At 41.6% G+C, this 15,214-nt stretch overlaps 1 protein-coding gene across 1 annotated transcript in view; it reads right to left on the bottom strand.

Moving 5' to 3' along the window:
- Positions 1-15,214, bottom strand: part of CFAP61 (cilia and flagella associated protein 61) — a 273,562-nt gene that overhangs the window by 89,906 nt on the left and 168,442 nt on the right. The window contains exons 18-19 of the mRNA XM_032592605.1: positions 8,626-8,724; positions 2,374-2,542 (exon numbers count right to left, since the gene is read on the bottom strand). Of these exons, the coding sequence (XP_032448496.1) occupies positions 2,374-2,542; positions 8,626-8,724 (268 nt within the window). The remainder of the gene's footprint in view (positions 1-2,373; positions 2,543-8,625; positions 8,725-15,214) is intronic.

Below are 15,214 nucleotides of genomic sequence, written 5' to 3'. Positions count from 1 at the left end.
AAATGCCTCAAAGTAGTTATCCCTAGAGAGAGAGGACTTGGAAGGAGAGACCAGCCTGCCTCACACGCAGTCCCAAGACACAATTTAATCTTTTACCCTGTGCATGGATTTTATGATGAAAAATTAAATGATAAGTATTTGGATATCAAAAATATTGCATAATATTTTAGAATGACACATGCCACTTAAAGTTCTATTTAGAGGTTCAAGTTTGTAATGATATTTTATAACAGTTATCTTCTTGCTTTGGAGTTAAGCTTTATTTTCATCATTTCAATTTATTTCTAAATCACAAAATTGGGACAAAACAACAAGAGAGTTAAAGAGAAGGAAACAGGAAAATAAAAAAGAACTGGAAGCCCTCCACAGTGAATTCAGCAGCCTTTTTTTTGTATCACTCTATGTACCTTTAATTTTTATGTCCTTCTGGAAAAATTAAATCGGAACTCCCTTTATCACTTCTTCATTTCATTTTTCCCATTGTAAAAAGGGCAAGAGCTTAACGTGCCACAGACTAAAGCTGTAGGGGCAGCTGGACACACATGGGCAGAAGCCCGAGTCTCTGGACAGCTGGCCAGGTCTTCCACTCACATTTTCCAAAGTCCACGGTCCCAGGCAGCAGCTGGAACTCGGTGGGGCAGGTGAGGGGGGCAGGCAAGCTTGAGGGGTGCATAATGTTTTCTTCTGATTTAATGTTTAAAAAGAGGAATACTTAAGTATCAAAATAAAGTATTCCTCCAGTTTGCGTTTATCCTTTAGCCAGAAAAAAAAAAATCCTTTTCTACACTGTGAGAACTGGATGTCTTTAGTAGCAGCAGTAGTAGTGGTGGTCATAGGAGGAGGAGGAGCAGGATGAAAAGAATAAAAGCAATTACTCAGAGGATGATCCATATTCAATGTGGCCTGCTCACTAGCAGCACCAGCCTCACCCTGAAGCTTGTTAAAACTGCAGCATATCAGCAGCCCCCATCCCCTGATCAGAAACTGCATTTTAATGAGATGCACAGGGGCTGTGTGTGCACATTATGGTTTAAGAAGTGCTACTCTAAGGTACAGATTAGAGATTCTAGGTCAAGAAACTTCAAGTCCTGGTTCTCAGCCTTAGCTTAGAACCATCTAGAGCTTTAAAAAATGCTGATCGCTGGGCTCCACCCCAGAATAATTAAAGCACAGCTTCTGGGACTGAGGTCTAGGCATGGGTATATTTCAAGTGTCCCAGGTGACATCAATGTGTGGCCAAGGCTTGGAACATTGAGTGATGCTGGGAGTTGCTCAGCTGTCTGTCCCCCACCACGTGCTGCCTCCTCCTGGCTGGGCTCTATAAAGAAAACCTACACATACTTCCCCTTGTCAAATCCACAATCATTCACAAAATGTCCTAAGACAGTACCAGATAAAACATGGCAGTGCCTGGGGTGGGGGTGGATTACTCCATACTTGTCAGAAACAAACCCACCGTGGGAAGGCTTATCCAGGTTCCTGGGAGAAAATGTAATTAAAAGATCCCATCTGTGAGGGCACCTGTGTGGCTCAGTTGGTTAAGCATCCGACTTTGGCTCAGGTCATGATCTCGTGGTTTGTGGGTTCGAGCCCTGTGCCAGACTCGCTGCTGTCAACGCAGAGCCCACTTCAGATCCTCTGTCCCCCTCTCTGCCCCTCCCCTGCTTGTGCTCCCTCAAAAATAATTTTAAAAAACATTAAAAAAAAGACACCATCTTTGAGTTACAAAGTAAATTGCTTTTCATTAAAGAAATGTCCTATTTTTGTGAACTACATCAAATGCTAATGCTTGTTGCAAAGAATGAATATTAAAATTTGCTTCCCTAAGACATTGAACAGCTTCAGTTGTATCCAGCAATGCTTTCCTCAAATGTGGTTTGAGAATTTAATCCAAATGGAAAGCACGGTCACTGGGTAGTCAATCAGTCACATTTCCTAGTTTTATAACTGAGAGACAAAATAAAATAAGGGTTGACAGAAGGTGCGCATGTTTCAAATACTTTTGCATGAGCCCGTCACCACCGCCAAATGTTAGCCTCTTGAGGCATAAATTAATTTACCACAAATGCATGCCGGGTTGTGTCTGGATTCTGCTCTGGTGAGCAGTAAGTGTTAGACTTTTGGACAACAGCTTAAAGAATGACATTTCTCCTACTTGCTGTGATTTTTACCCTTGAGCAGAATGTTTTTCTTGGAATGGATTTCCAGGAGGGGTTTCGGACACAATTCTGGTCATGTGTGCAGGCCTTGCGGGCACTTTTATGAATAGAGTGGCAGCTGTCCTGGTAGGAAGGCATGCTCTTAACCCCTAGCACGTGTGCCCCAGTAAACGCATTAACCATCAATCACTAAGATCTCCGTGTGCGGCCTCACCTGGTACTGCTGTCCGGTGCAGAGGATGAGGTGGTCATAGAGCACGATTTCCTCTTTGGAAACTACCACATGCTTGGCTACTCGGTCTATGGCAGTCATTCTACCAACCACCACATTGACCCAGGAGCACAGTGACATCAACACATAATCTTTATCATTAAAACAGTGGCTGCAAAGAGAGAGGCTCCGTCAGTGACATTTGAGCAGCTGACAGTGGGCATTAATTAGACATCTGGTGAGCTGGTTCAAGTCCCCTCGTGGGCCAAGTCTGTGCTCTTGATGTGACTTTACTAGGACCGTGGCTAGATACTGGATTTTTCATTATGAGACAGTCACAAACTGACATCTTCCCATTAAAGCTAAATCGTTCCAGCTGGCATAGGCCAGTCCACAACAGGGAGGGTGACTGTGTGTGTGTGCGCGTGTGTCTCTGTGAAATCATTAACGTACACTCTTTCTTCTGCTTCTATTTCATGGTGGGTGTAAACTTACTTTAGCTGTTGAGTTATCATATTGACCACAGACTGAAAGGGAAAGAGGAAGAAGAAAGTGACATTGTGGAGGATTCCCAAAGGCAGGGGTCAAGGTCCTGAATATTGAGACCCCTTCATATTTGCTAATGTTTACAGTAAATGACTCATTCTTAAAATTAGTGTATGGATTCAGGCCAAAACAACTACACATTTTATTTAGAGAAGATGTCAATTAGGGAGTTAGGTTTGCAGTGAGTACAGTCCCTGGAGACTTTTGGGATTTGCTCTAGAGGGCAAAGGTGATTTACGGGGAACTAGTAGTTCTGCAAACAGTGGGTCCAAGGTGGACAGGTTTTCTTTTCTAGGTTCCATTTGAGTTTGAGCACTCTAGTGTGAGAAAAGTGGAGTTTTGGTAGATTTGGGTTTAAAGAGTTCTCTGAGGATGGTTTCCAGAATTTTCTGAAAGCTCTGACCTCATGTACGTGACCTTTTAATGATCCTGTTCTGAAGACCCAGAGTGTAGGGTGGCAGAACAGTACGTGTTTCATTAAAAAAAAAATTTTTTTAATGTTTATTTTTGAGACAGATAGAGAGAGACCAAGTACAAGTGAGGGAGGGGCAGAGAGAGAGGGAGACACAGAGTCCAAAGCAGGCTCCAGGCTCCACACTGTCAGCACAGAGACCAATGCAGGGCTCGAACTCACAAACCATGAGATCATGACCTGAGCTGAAACCGTATGCTCAACAGACTGAGCCACCCAGGCACCCCAGTATGTGTTTCACTTAAATCAAGGCTTAACTGAGTCATAGTGTGTGTCCCAGTGCGACTGGACCCTGGGGACTCTGCATGACCTTTCAATAGTTCAGTTTCTTCACCTCTGAACAGGAGGTGACTGGCTTGTTCATTGTACAGGACAAATCTGAGAAGGTAAAAGATGCTGTTTTGTCAATTGCGATGTATACATGAAGGGTATTATTCTAAATAATATTAATGATGCATAATCCTGTTTACCCTCCTTGGACGCCAACGGGATTGTGAAGTGGTAACGGGAGAACATTTTTTCTTTTTGATCCATGCATGAGTCTGCTCTCACCACACAAAAGGAATTCTCATAATGGATGTGCATTAGACCCTGTTACAAGGGCCTGTGAAAGAGAAGGGAGCTCTGAGTTTTGTATCTCTCCATGAAACAACATTTAAAAACAAGAACGTTTCTTTTTAATAAGAAAAGAAAATCAGGGGCTGTCCTGTCCCCGCAATATAACAGAGAATGGGATGAAATTCTCTTTAAAAAAATCATTTTGGTAGTTTAACAGGAACACATGAAACTCTGTTGATTTCACACATTCATGAGAGACCCACAGAGGACTGCCCTTATTTGCTACACAGTCTCTGCATAATAGGAAGTACACTGTCAGCCGTCCAAGATGAGGAAAAATTAAATATAGTTAGTGCACAGGGATTAGTCTTATGAGGGTTTGCTCAAAGATAAAAGTTCTCAGGGGAAATCTGGGGAAGGTTAAGACAGTGTTATTTTTAATGACAGCAGGACAGTAGTGTTTATAATGTCAGAATGCATATTTCAGAGTTAAAATCTGAAGTTCTGTCCAGTGGAAATGGCACATGGAACATGGTATTTTGGGGAACCTTTGGAAACATTGGAATATGTGGGGTTCTTGCTTTTATAGTCTGTTACTACATTGAATGATAATAGTCCGTTTAAAGTATCACTGTGTAGGTGATTACAATCCATTCTGGATCTGCTTTACCCATCAGGTAGGTGAAATTAGACATTGGAGACTTATGGTGATACGTTCCCAAAATTGTTTCCTAAGCAGAGGTAATGAGTATTAGGATTCTAACATGGCAGGGACTGCCTCATGGCTTGGTGACAAGAGAAATATCTCCACTAGAGTTCTCTGTAAAAGAGAGAAAGAACCAAAGAGGAAATATCAATAAAACTTCATGTCTCTCTCTTTAATGCTTATTTATTTTTGAGAGAGAGAGAGAGAGAGTAGGAGAGGGGCAGAGAGAGGGAGACACAGAATCTGAAGCATGCTCCAGGCTCTGAGCTATCAGCACAGAGCCCAACGTGGGGCTCGAACTCACAAGCTGTGAGATCATGACCTGAGCTAAAGTTGGACGCTTAACCAACTGAGCCACCCAGGCACCCCAAAACTTCATGTTTCTGAAGTCTCAAGTGAGCTTGACCCTGACTCAAAAATAAAGTGAAAATTTGTCTTCACAGAACATTCTGGAAGCAGGTAATAAGGAGGAGGAAAAAGCAGAAATGGAGGATGGGGAAATTTCTAGAAGGGAACATATGTGTAAAGTGGCCAGCTTGCCCCCAACACCCAGTGGTCAGAAGATTTAGCCCAAAGCTCTAGGTGCAAAATTACAAGCAAACTCCAGGGAGGCAATTACAAGCAGGATAGATCCATGCACTTCATGGAATCAGAACCCTTCAGAACTGGAAAAAAACTTGGAGGCTTTCATAAAGGATTTATTGTGACACTCTCTGAAGAAGGAGCATCACAATTAACATTCACTATTCAGGGCTGATTGTCCAATTAGTGGATTTCTCCTGCTTCCTGTTTCTCCTTTCCACCCACTGCCTTCCTCTCTGCTGTATCCTGGCATGTCATTAGCACCTCTACAAGACACTGGACTGGGAAGGGTGAGGACACACAAAATGGCTATTCAAAAATTAGTAACAGCAATAATCAAAACACTGGTTACGGCAAAGTTCGAAGTTTGTATTTAGAATGAGGAATTTAAATTACAAAATTTATGGATGTCAATGCAATAGTTATTCTTAAACTCCATGACAGGGGTGCTTAAGCAGCCAACTTTGGCTCAGGTCATGATCTCATGGTTTGTGAGTTCAAGCCCCTAGTCAGGCTCTGTGCTGACAGCTCAGAGCCTGGAGCCTGCTTCTGATTCTATGTCTCCCTCTCTCTGCTCCTCCCCTGCTCACACTCTCTCTTTCTCTCTCTCTTTCTCTCAAAAATAAATAAACATTAAAAAATTTTTTAAACTCCATGACAGAGATAATTTCCTTTATTGAGGTAGGAGGACCTTTTGAAAGGCAACATCCTGTTTGTGTTTCAATTTCTGGTTTCTAAGAATTACGGTAACATGCAGTTACTCACCCAGAGGCATCTGGCTGTCTTGTTTAGTCCCCATCTATGTAACCTGATTGAGAGGGCTTTTGCAGGTGCCTTTAGATGCAACCTGCATCCACTTGACATTATTTATTGAGCACCTACTATGTGCCAAGCACTGTCCCAGATGTCAGGGACACATTGGTTAACAAAAAAATGCCTGCCCTTGTAGAGTTTACATTGTAGGTTAAGGATTCAGAATATGAAAAATAAAAGCAATTTTGAAAGGAAAATTAGATAATATTTAGAAGAATTTCAGTAGCAAGAAAAAAATAGAGCAGAGGAAGGACTGCAGTGTGTTGGGAGTGTTAGTTGCAAATGAATGGGTGGCCAGGGTAGGTATCATTGAAAAGCTAACATTTAAACAAAGACTTTGAAAAAGAAAAGCAAAAACTCCAAGGTGGAGACCTGCCAGCTGTGTTTCACGAACAAAGAGGAGACTGTAGTGGTTACATTGGGGAGAACAAGGGCAAAAATGGTCAAAGATGAAGTCAGAGAAGTAAGCAGACAGGGATGGATTGTAGGTGGGAACATTCTAGAAGTTTCTATGAAGATGGAAATGTTCTGCAGCTGTGCTGTCTCATATGGAAGCTACTGGCCACATGTAGCTATCTGATCACTTCAAACATGGCTAATGTAATAGAGAGGCAGAATTTTTAATCTCATTTAACTTTACTGAAGTTCAATTTAAATAGTCCTGTGTGGCTAGTAGCCACCACATTGGTCAGTACAGTTCCAGGCTGTTCGGTAGTTGACATGATCTGATTCAAATTTTTGTGGCATTGCTCTGCTTTTGTGTTGAGAATGTGGAGAGGCGAGGACAGAAGTGGGGTCACCAGGTAACTTCCCATCTAGCCACATGCAGATCCCAGGCAGTCACACCAGCACAAAGTCATTTGCTAGCTCTTCTCTCCTGTAGCCTACCTAACATGGGGGTTGACTGAAATCTGTATCAAGCTGACTGAATTAAGTTCCTTGTGAGATGTTAATCAATAAGATCAACATTTCCTGGGAATCACCTAATTTAGAAGAAGGGCAATGAGAAAAAGAGACACACATGTGTTGATCCTCTAGCCCGTATCAGAACTTGCTGTTATAGTAATTTTAACAAAAAACTCCAGCAAGGCTGGCTTATCATCTGCTTTTCACAGTCAAAAACTCCACTCAGAGACATAAAATCCCTTTTGTAATAGGGGAAATCTACCCGAATCTGAATCTGCATCCATCTGGCTAAAAACCCATGACTTTTTTACTGTCCTGATGATATCCTTAAAAAAAAAAAAAAGAAGAAGTTCACAGTCTCATAAATAAAAGTATTAGGTCAAAATGAGCCTTGTTCTGCTTGCAAGGAAGCTGCTGTTTTTCTCACTGTTTGAAGATCTCTTCATCATGGATTCTAGGACGAACACCCTGAGAAGGAACAATTTCCTTCCTCCTTGTTGGAAAAATTGGGACATTGTTTCTAGAGGCAGGGAGCCTAATAATTCTTGTACCCATGCTTTGCTACAGGAAATTATAATTAATGGAAGCTGTGTGATAATGAAATGGCATTTTCTAGAACAGATGTTGACAAATAGTGATTCTACTGGGATGCAACCAATGAAGCTTGCCCAGACTGGCAAGAAGTTCGTAGTATGATCAGCCCCTCATGACAAAGGCCCAGGGGGTAGGGGTGAGAGACCCACACCCCAGTGAAATGCCCTGCCTTTATCTCCCAACTCTGAACCTGGAGGGAGTCCCCTGGTCTGAAGCAAATACAGTCACCAAGCTCCCCTGTGCCGTAGTGACACTCTGAAGTCAAGTGCAGGAGGTGGCTGTGTTAGTAGGCTCCATCCCAGCTGTTTAGAAGAGGGCAGACATCTTCTCACAAATACAAAATGGCAGCCCAACTCTTCATTCCCTCATTAACAGGTTTGTACTTGTATCTTCTTTATTATTATTATTTTTTAATGTTTATTTATTTTAGAGAGAGAGAGAGCACAAGCTGGGGCAGAGGCCGAGAGAATGAGGGAGACACAGAATCTGAAGCAGGCTCCAGGCTCTGAGCTGTCTGCACAGAGCCCGATGCAGGGCTTGAACTCACAAACTGCAAGATCATGACATGAGCTGAAGTCGAATGCTTAACTGACTGAGCCACCCAGATGCCCCTGTACTTGTATCTTCTAAGTGAGTCTGAACCGCGAAAGAAAAGTCTGCCACCCTTCCCTTGCCAGTCTGAAATCTACAGCTGACCCTTGAACAACACAGGTTTGAACTGTGTGGCTCCACTTACACGTGGACTTTTTTCAATATATACAGTACAGGACTGTAAATGTATTTTCTCTTCCTTGTGCCTTTCTTAATAACATTTTCTTTTCTCTAGGTAACATACAAAACATGTGTTAATTGACTGTTTATGTTATTGGTGAGGCTTCTGGATAACAATAGGCTACTATTACTGGTTAAGATTTAGGGGAGTCAACAGCCACATGCAGATTTTGGAATGCATGGGGGTCAGAGCTCCTAAACTCCCCACCCTACCCTGTGTTGCTCAAGGGTCAACTGTATTTTGCATAGAAATGCACCCAAATGAGGACATTTGGCCTCAGAATGAAAAATCAAATGGAATTCTTACTCGCTTGCTAAAAACTTCCTTTGTTCAGTGCCCAGAAGCCTTTTTCCAGGAAGTCCATGGGTTGAAATCAGGGTGAGATTACTAAACTTCAGGTGAGAGCTGAGGAGAGAGAAGAAAACACACAAAAAAGGAGGTAAAGCTCGACTTGGTGAAGGTTTATTTATAATTCAATTTAACCTTACCTTATGTATCATCCAATTGCTGAACTTTTCTTTTCAGCAACTCTTTTTGCACAAACTTTCCAACAGAACTGACCATGTCAATGAAAGGAGGGAGATGGCTCTGGAGCCTCTAACTGCAGAAACGTCCAGAAGCTACAACACCAGCATGGCAGACACCATTTCATTTTTTTTTAATTGCCTCTCAGGGGGCACCTGGGTTGAGCATCCAACTCCTGATTTTGGCTCAGGTCATGATCCCAGGATCGTGGGATGGAGCCCCGCATCGACATTCCGGGGCCCGAAGCATGTTCATAGGCATCATCATAGGGATTAGTGTTAAAGATAGTTTGTGCTGGAAGTCGGGGGCAGGGTTTTATTATCCTCATTTCATACAGACAAAAATCCAGCTTGGAAACAGGTAATTTGTTCACAGCTGAAGCTCATGGGCAGCAGAGCTGGAAGTGAGAGCCATCTCTCTTCTGACCCCCAGCAGTGCCCTCTGCACTCACCTCACTGTCCTCTAACCAAGTCCTGTGAGTGACATTAAGTAGGACACCCAGGAGCATAAGCAGAGGTTGCTGAAGAACGGATGTGCTTAAGACTCACTCCATCTTTTCCCTTAAGCATTAAAATACTCCTGCGGCAAATTTGCCCTTCAGCTAAAGTCAGCAAAATTTTATGGGTGAGTTGATCTTTTCATAGGATGGTGAGAAAGATATTTTTCTCTAAAATCTCTTCTGAGTTTACACCTCCCCTTCAAGCAACCAAATGCCAAAAAAGAAACCTTCACCAAGTTCGAGGAAAACACCTGCCCTCCTTTCCCATGAGGAAACTGGAAATTTTCCAAATGTGGAAATGCTATCAATTTACTGACAATCTGTTAAGTACCACTACAAGCAGGAGACTTTCGGTAATGGCATGGGCCGGCAATGTAATAAATTCAACTGCACCTGACATTTAAAAACAGCTAAATATTATGAAAGGTTGTGCTCTAGGGTCTCGAAGGATGCATGTCATTTAAGAATGAATATTCTTATCTGATACAAAGAAAACCCAGCACATCTTCTCCTCTAATCATAAGAATAAAATTTTTGAATATGTTCAAATAACATAAAGGTCACAATTAACCCCAGCTACTTAGGGCTCCCAGTCTGCAAATGCACACTGATGACAGGTCTTTAATTTATTTACATTTAATGGAAAGTGCAAAATGCAGCTAATAATACATGTTGATGCTCACATGAAGTTAGAATTTATTTTGGCTTTGGTGCCTATGTGATGGAAATGTGGTTTATGTTATACTAATAATAGTTATACATGGGCATTTTTATAGCTCTCTGTGAACAGGCGGCTTAGTAATTATCCAGCTATATCTTTTACTACAAAAACAATCCCTTTGGCACTGAATAATTTGAATGATCTAACAACATGGATCAAATGACTTCTAAATTGCCAAATTGCCACACTATAATATACTGAATTATGCAATTGTGCAATTAAAGACTTCTCCAAAAGCTGTTGAGTGGGGGGCATTTTCTGGATTTTTATCTGTAAGGGCACCAAACTTTCTACTCCTTTTCTTTAGCCTTAGCCAAATTCCTTATGCACTCTTCACGGTGGCTACTCTGGTCCTTTATCCAATCTTCAAGGTCACTAATTTAACCTTTCTTGTTCTCCCTCCCATCCCCTTTCCTCACTCTCAAGTTAGTACATCTCTCACACCATAAAGAAAACAAAGACAAGCCACCAGGCCTCCCCCCGCCTCCCCGTTTCCCTTATAACCTCCAGAAACATCTATAAGAGCGTTCTTCCATTCCCTCTAATTCAAAAGACAGGTTCTCTCCATTAACCCTGTCTTCTCTTCATGTTCCTCTATCTTTCCTATTTTTTTCAAGTAGGCTTCACACCCAGTATGGAGCCCAATGCAGGGCTTAAACTTATGACCCAGCGATCAAGACCTGAGCTGAGATCAAGAGTTGGACACCTAACCAACTGAGTCACCCAGGGCACCCTCTCCCTATTTCTACGCCAGCAAATTGTCCTTACAACACTACTTATAAACCTGGAAGTAACCAGTTTATTTGCTGATAGGGTGGAGCCATATAGTCAACAGGGGCCATGGCCTTGCTTATCTGCTACTCTAAGGGGGCTTCCATTCTCAATGTCTCCTCAGGCCCAAGGTGGCTCCTGGAGCTCCAGCCATCATATCCCATATCCACATTACAGGCAGAAGGAAGGAGGAATGGGTGGAAAAGGCTGTCCATTAAGAAGAGACTAAAATCCCATGCGACTTTTCTGCTTACATTGCCAGAACTCAGGACACAGCCACATGTAGCAGAAAGGGAGCCTGGAAAATATGGTTTTTCAAAGAGAAATACAGTGTGGTTTTTTTTTTAAAGAACCATATTGCCCAATGTTCTGTTACCAAGGACAAAGTGCAGAATAAATACTGGGAAACAACTAGAAATCTCTACTCATACTGACTCATGGAGGAAGGCTAGGTGGGCTTGGAGGAGGAAATAGGTGGCTGACACCATGTGGTTCAAATGAGAAAAGGCAGATGTATGTGTAGGGTTCTGGGAACTGAAAGGGGAAGGGGGAGTCATCCAGGAGCTAGCAATGGTCGGATGCCATTACTGATGTGAATGGAAGAAATGGTGACAGCTGGGGCCAGGAAGGAGGCCCTACCCAAAAGCTGCAGCCATAGAACATGCTGTCTGGGGCAACATTATCTTCAGGTTCTCTCTTATTATTGCTTTTCTCACCAGCTCCTCCTCCTTTGCCCATCTCCCTGCTCACAAGCTTCCCAGTTTTCGTGTCTATCTCCCTGGGTTATCTACCACCATGACTTCATCTTACGTATTTGCATGAAAGCTTCCTTCTGAGCTCAAAACCCAATTTCCAAGGGCCTATCAGTCCTAATGTGGCTGCTTCACAAGTATCCCCAAATCAGTATGTAGTCCGATTCCATTGCTCCTTTATTTCAGTCAAAGGCATGATCAACTAACCACCTCTCAAGTTAGGAATCTGAGAGCCAACTTCAGACTCCCACCCTCTTTCTCACTTTCCACAACTGGTCACCACGTCCAGCCTCTTTTAAAGTTTATTTATTTATTTTGAGGGAGAGAGATAGCAAATGGGGAAGGGGCAGAGAGAGAGAGAGAGAGAGAGAGAGAGAATCCCAAGCAGGCTCCACATCACCAGCACAAAGCTCAATCCCATGAACCTTGAGATCATGACCTGAACTGAAGTCAGACACTTAACCAACTGAGCCACCCAGGGGACCCGAAAACCTCTTTTTAAATTAAATCCAATCTCAATCGTTCCTAGTTTTAAGTTTCCATGTTTGCTCACCACTTTGATAGTAGCAGAGCAGAGTGGCTAAAACTATGGGCTCAAGAGTCAGATAGCCTCAGTTGGATGCCAGCCTCTAGCATACTAGGTTTCTGACCTTGGGTGAGTGGCAAGTTATTTAACCTCTCTGTGCTTCAGTGTCCTAGTCTGTAAAATGGGAATAACAGAACCTAATGCCTTATAGGGGTGCTGTGGGATTAAATGACGGTATCTGTAAAAATGTTTAGAATATTGCCTGCTACATAAAACATTTTAAATGAATAACTATTTAATTAAAGTGATTTAAGATATTAAGTCCAAATTCATGAGCATGGTATATAAAGCCTTTGTACTGGGGACTAAACTAACCTCATTAAACTTCTTGCTATTCAGTGAAGGTTCCCTCTTTCATGCCTTTCTATGAATGTGTCCACTTTTTCCTCCAACCTTGTGTTTTTTTAATTTAATTTTTTAATCTGATTCAGAAACATCCAAACATTTCTTAACTTATAACTATCTAAGAATATTGGTCCAAAATCATAAAGTTTATAATGTGCAGTTTTAGTAGATTTTAGCTCTTCTGAGGGTGACATATGAGGATCAAATGTTTAAGACTTTTAATCTGATGACCAGTGAATATTTTAGAAGTTCCTACAAACAGAACAGTGAGTCGCAGGGTACATCTTGGATTTGGGCATACAGTAGACAAAATGGCAGAACAGCAGGACCACAGAGACAACACCGTTCTCAGATCTAGTGGTGTTGGCTTACTGTATATAAACAATACTAACATCACTGTGAGTCCTCTGCTCCAAAATCAAAGGTCACTGTGTCGTGAAAAAAAAAAAAAAGTTCAAGTGAAGTGCTCAAGCCAATGAAACATTAAACAAGCGCACCTGCATTTTCGCAGCGGATAATTCCAGTGGGGATTTCATGTTGCTGTGGATACAAGGGGAGGAACAGCTCAGAGATACGTGTAAAGCAGGGAGGGATTAGAGTATCCAGGGAAATAAGTAAAAGGTATTGCGTTTCATTCCATGCTTCAGGGGGACAGCTACAAAATTAGGTCTAAACATCCTTATCCTTCAAATAAAGGGGTCACATTGCCAATTTACTGTGAGCATGATAAAAGAAACATAAAACTTTTCATGTTGCTTACCCTTCTGGGCAGTAGAAACCTGTCAGCCTGCCAAGTAAATGCTTATTACTTTTATTTTTAATTTTTTCCTGGCTGGGTTTTTTGTTTTTTTTGTTTTTTTTTTTGTAGGGTTTTTTTTTTTTGGCATAGCAAGGGCAACCAAAGCCAGTGATTTAATTAACTGCTTTCATTAATGCTTTTATTTGAATAGATAATGTAGAGAGAGAAAATAATTATCCCACATCAATCTAAATGTTACAATTTACTAAAATCTCTGCTTTCTGAATTGTTCAGAACAATGACAAAAATGTTTACTAAATTACAGTAAATCCTAGCTCAAGACAGCTATTTAACTTAACTGCTTATTTAAATAGTCAAAAAATAACTCCGATCTGATTCAGTCTTAATGCTATCACATAATGTCACAAAATTAATCATGACATGCTATAGATGGAACCTAAAAGTTGGGAACTCCCAATACCAAAAGAAAAATGGAGGGCAAAACAAGTCAAAATATTTATAAGTTGTTTAAGAGAATTTACCAGGTTCTCCCTGAAAAATTGTTAACTTTCTTCAGCAATATTATTTTGTTTAGCTCACAAAGAGATTTGTTTGACAATGTCCTTGGCCACTTCCTGTTTGTTGTCTTAGTAAAAATAGCCCAACAGCTGCATCCATGGCCTCCTGGCTGTCAGTAGTGGCACACTCAGACCTCCAGGGGGAGACCAAAGAAAGAGAGACCTGAAGAGGGTGGGGTCAAGGATTCTGAGCACTTCTAAAAGTGGGGGAGTGTTCATGGGGCAAAGAAGAAGTTCAAATCTCTCTCTCTGACCTTTTTTCTCTCTTCTCTTCGGTGCCATATTGCATGGCTCTCCTATTCATGGGAGCCCCAGTAGGAGCCAGGGTGAGGCCTGGAAAAAGGGGCCAAGAAGCAAATCTCAAACCTGCCTGAATCCAGGCTTATGTCCTGGGACAAGGATCTAGAATCAACACTGAACCCAACAATGTCTGTTTGCAGGTGCTTTGTGAATTCTTCAGGGACCCTTCAGGGAGGGGGTGGTGGCCAGGGTAAGGGACTGGGGGCAGGGGGAGGGAGAGGGGAAGGAAGGTATGGGGATTCAGGAACTCAGATGAAAAGCTTGTGTATCTCTGCATAAAAATAACACATAAATCCTAACTGAAAAAATGAAAATGAATGTAATGTTTGAAATGGTCACTTAACGAATAAGAATAAAATTTGGAAGTCTGGCAAAACAAACCAAGATGAAATTGGATTTTGCTTTATAATTTATGGGAAATGATTATGTACATATGAGTAAAAATGTTACACATTTGTATTCTGATCATATTTTTATATACATGGAGCATATATAAGACGTAGATACTAAGACAGCAGTTATGAAAGACCAGCTGGAAAGCCTCTGCACACAAGAGATGGCAAAATGTAAGACACCAATCGATCAGTTCCTTAAGACTGGAACAGAGCATTGTGGGGATCCAAAAGTGATGAGGTCACTTGTGGAGGTGTGGGGTGGGGATAAGGACAAGTTTGCTGCTTGGGGCAAATGCTCGTGGTTACAAGGCTTTATAGACACCATATGGTCAGGTTTCCTCATGCATGGCATTTATATATTCTTGAACCTTTATTCTTAATGGTGATAGTTTAAGCATGAAGTATATGAGATGCTTTCTACTAGGTCCAATTTAGTGTGTAAATACTATGATATGGGGTAATGACTTCAGCTATGTCATGTTTAATGATAAGTTAATAATTATGCCTAGTAAGTAAGCCCTGAAGTAATGATATGACATAGAAGTTATATATGATTTGTTGAGAATTAGAAAATGTGGTTTGGAAAACAAGCTCATAAAAACAGGTTAATTACAATGAGCAATTATAGGGGGAAATAAGTTTCCTTACAGATAAGAGCTGCCAATTTTGAGGAAATGTCTACAT

The sequence above is a fragment of the Lynx canadensis genome, chromosome A3 (assembly GCF_007474595.2).
Source record: "Lynx canadensis isolate LIC74 chromosome A3, mLynCan4.pri.v2, whole genome shotgun sequence".
In the NCBI taxonomy this organism is placed as follows: domain Eukaryota; kingdom Metazoa; phylum Chordata; class Mammalia; order Carnivora; family Felidae; genus Lynx; species Lynx canadensis.
Note: the sequence above shows the minus strand (reverse complement) of the source record. Positions and strands in the feature narration are given on the sequence as shown.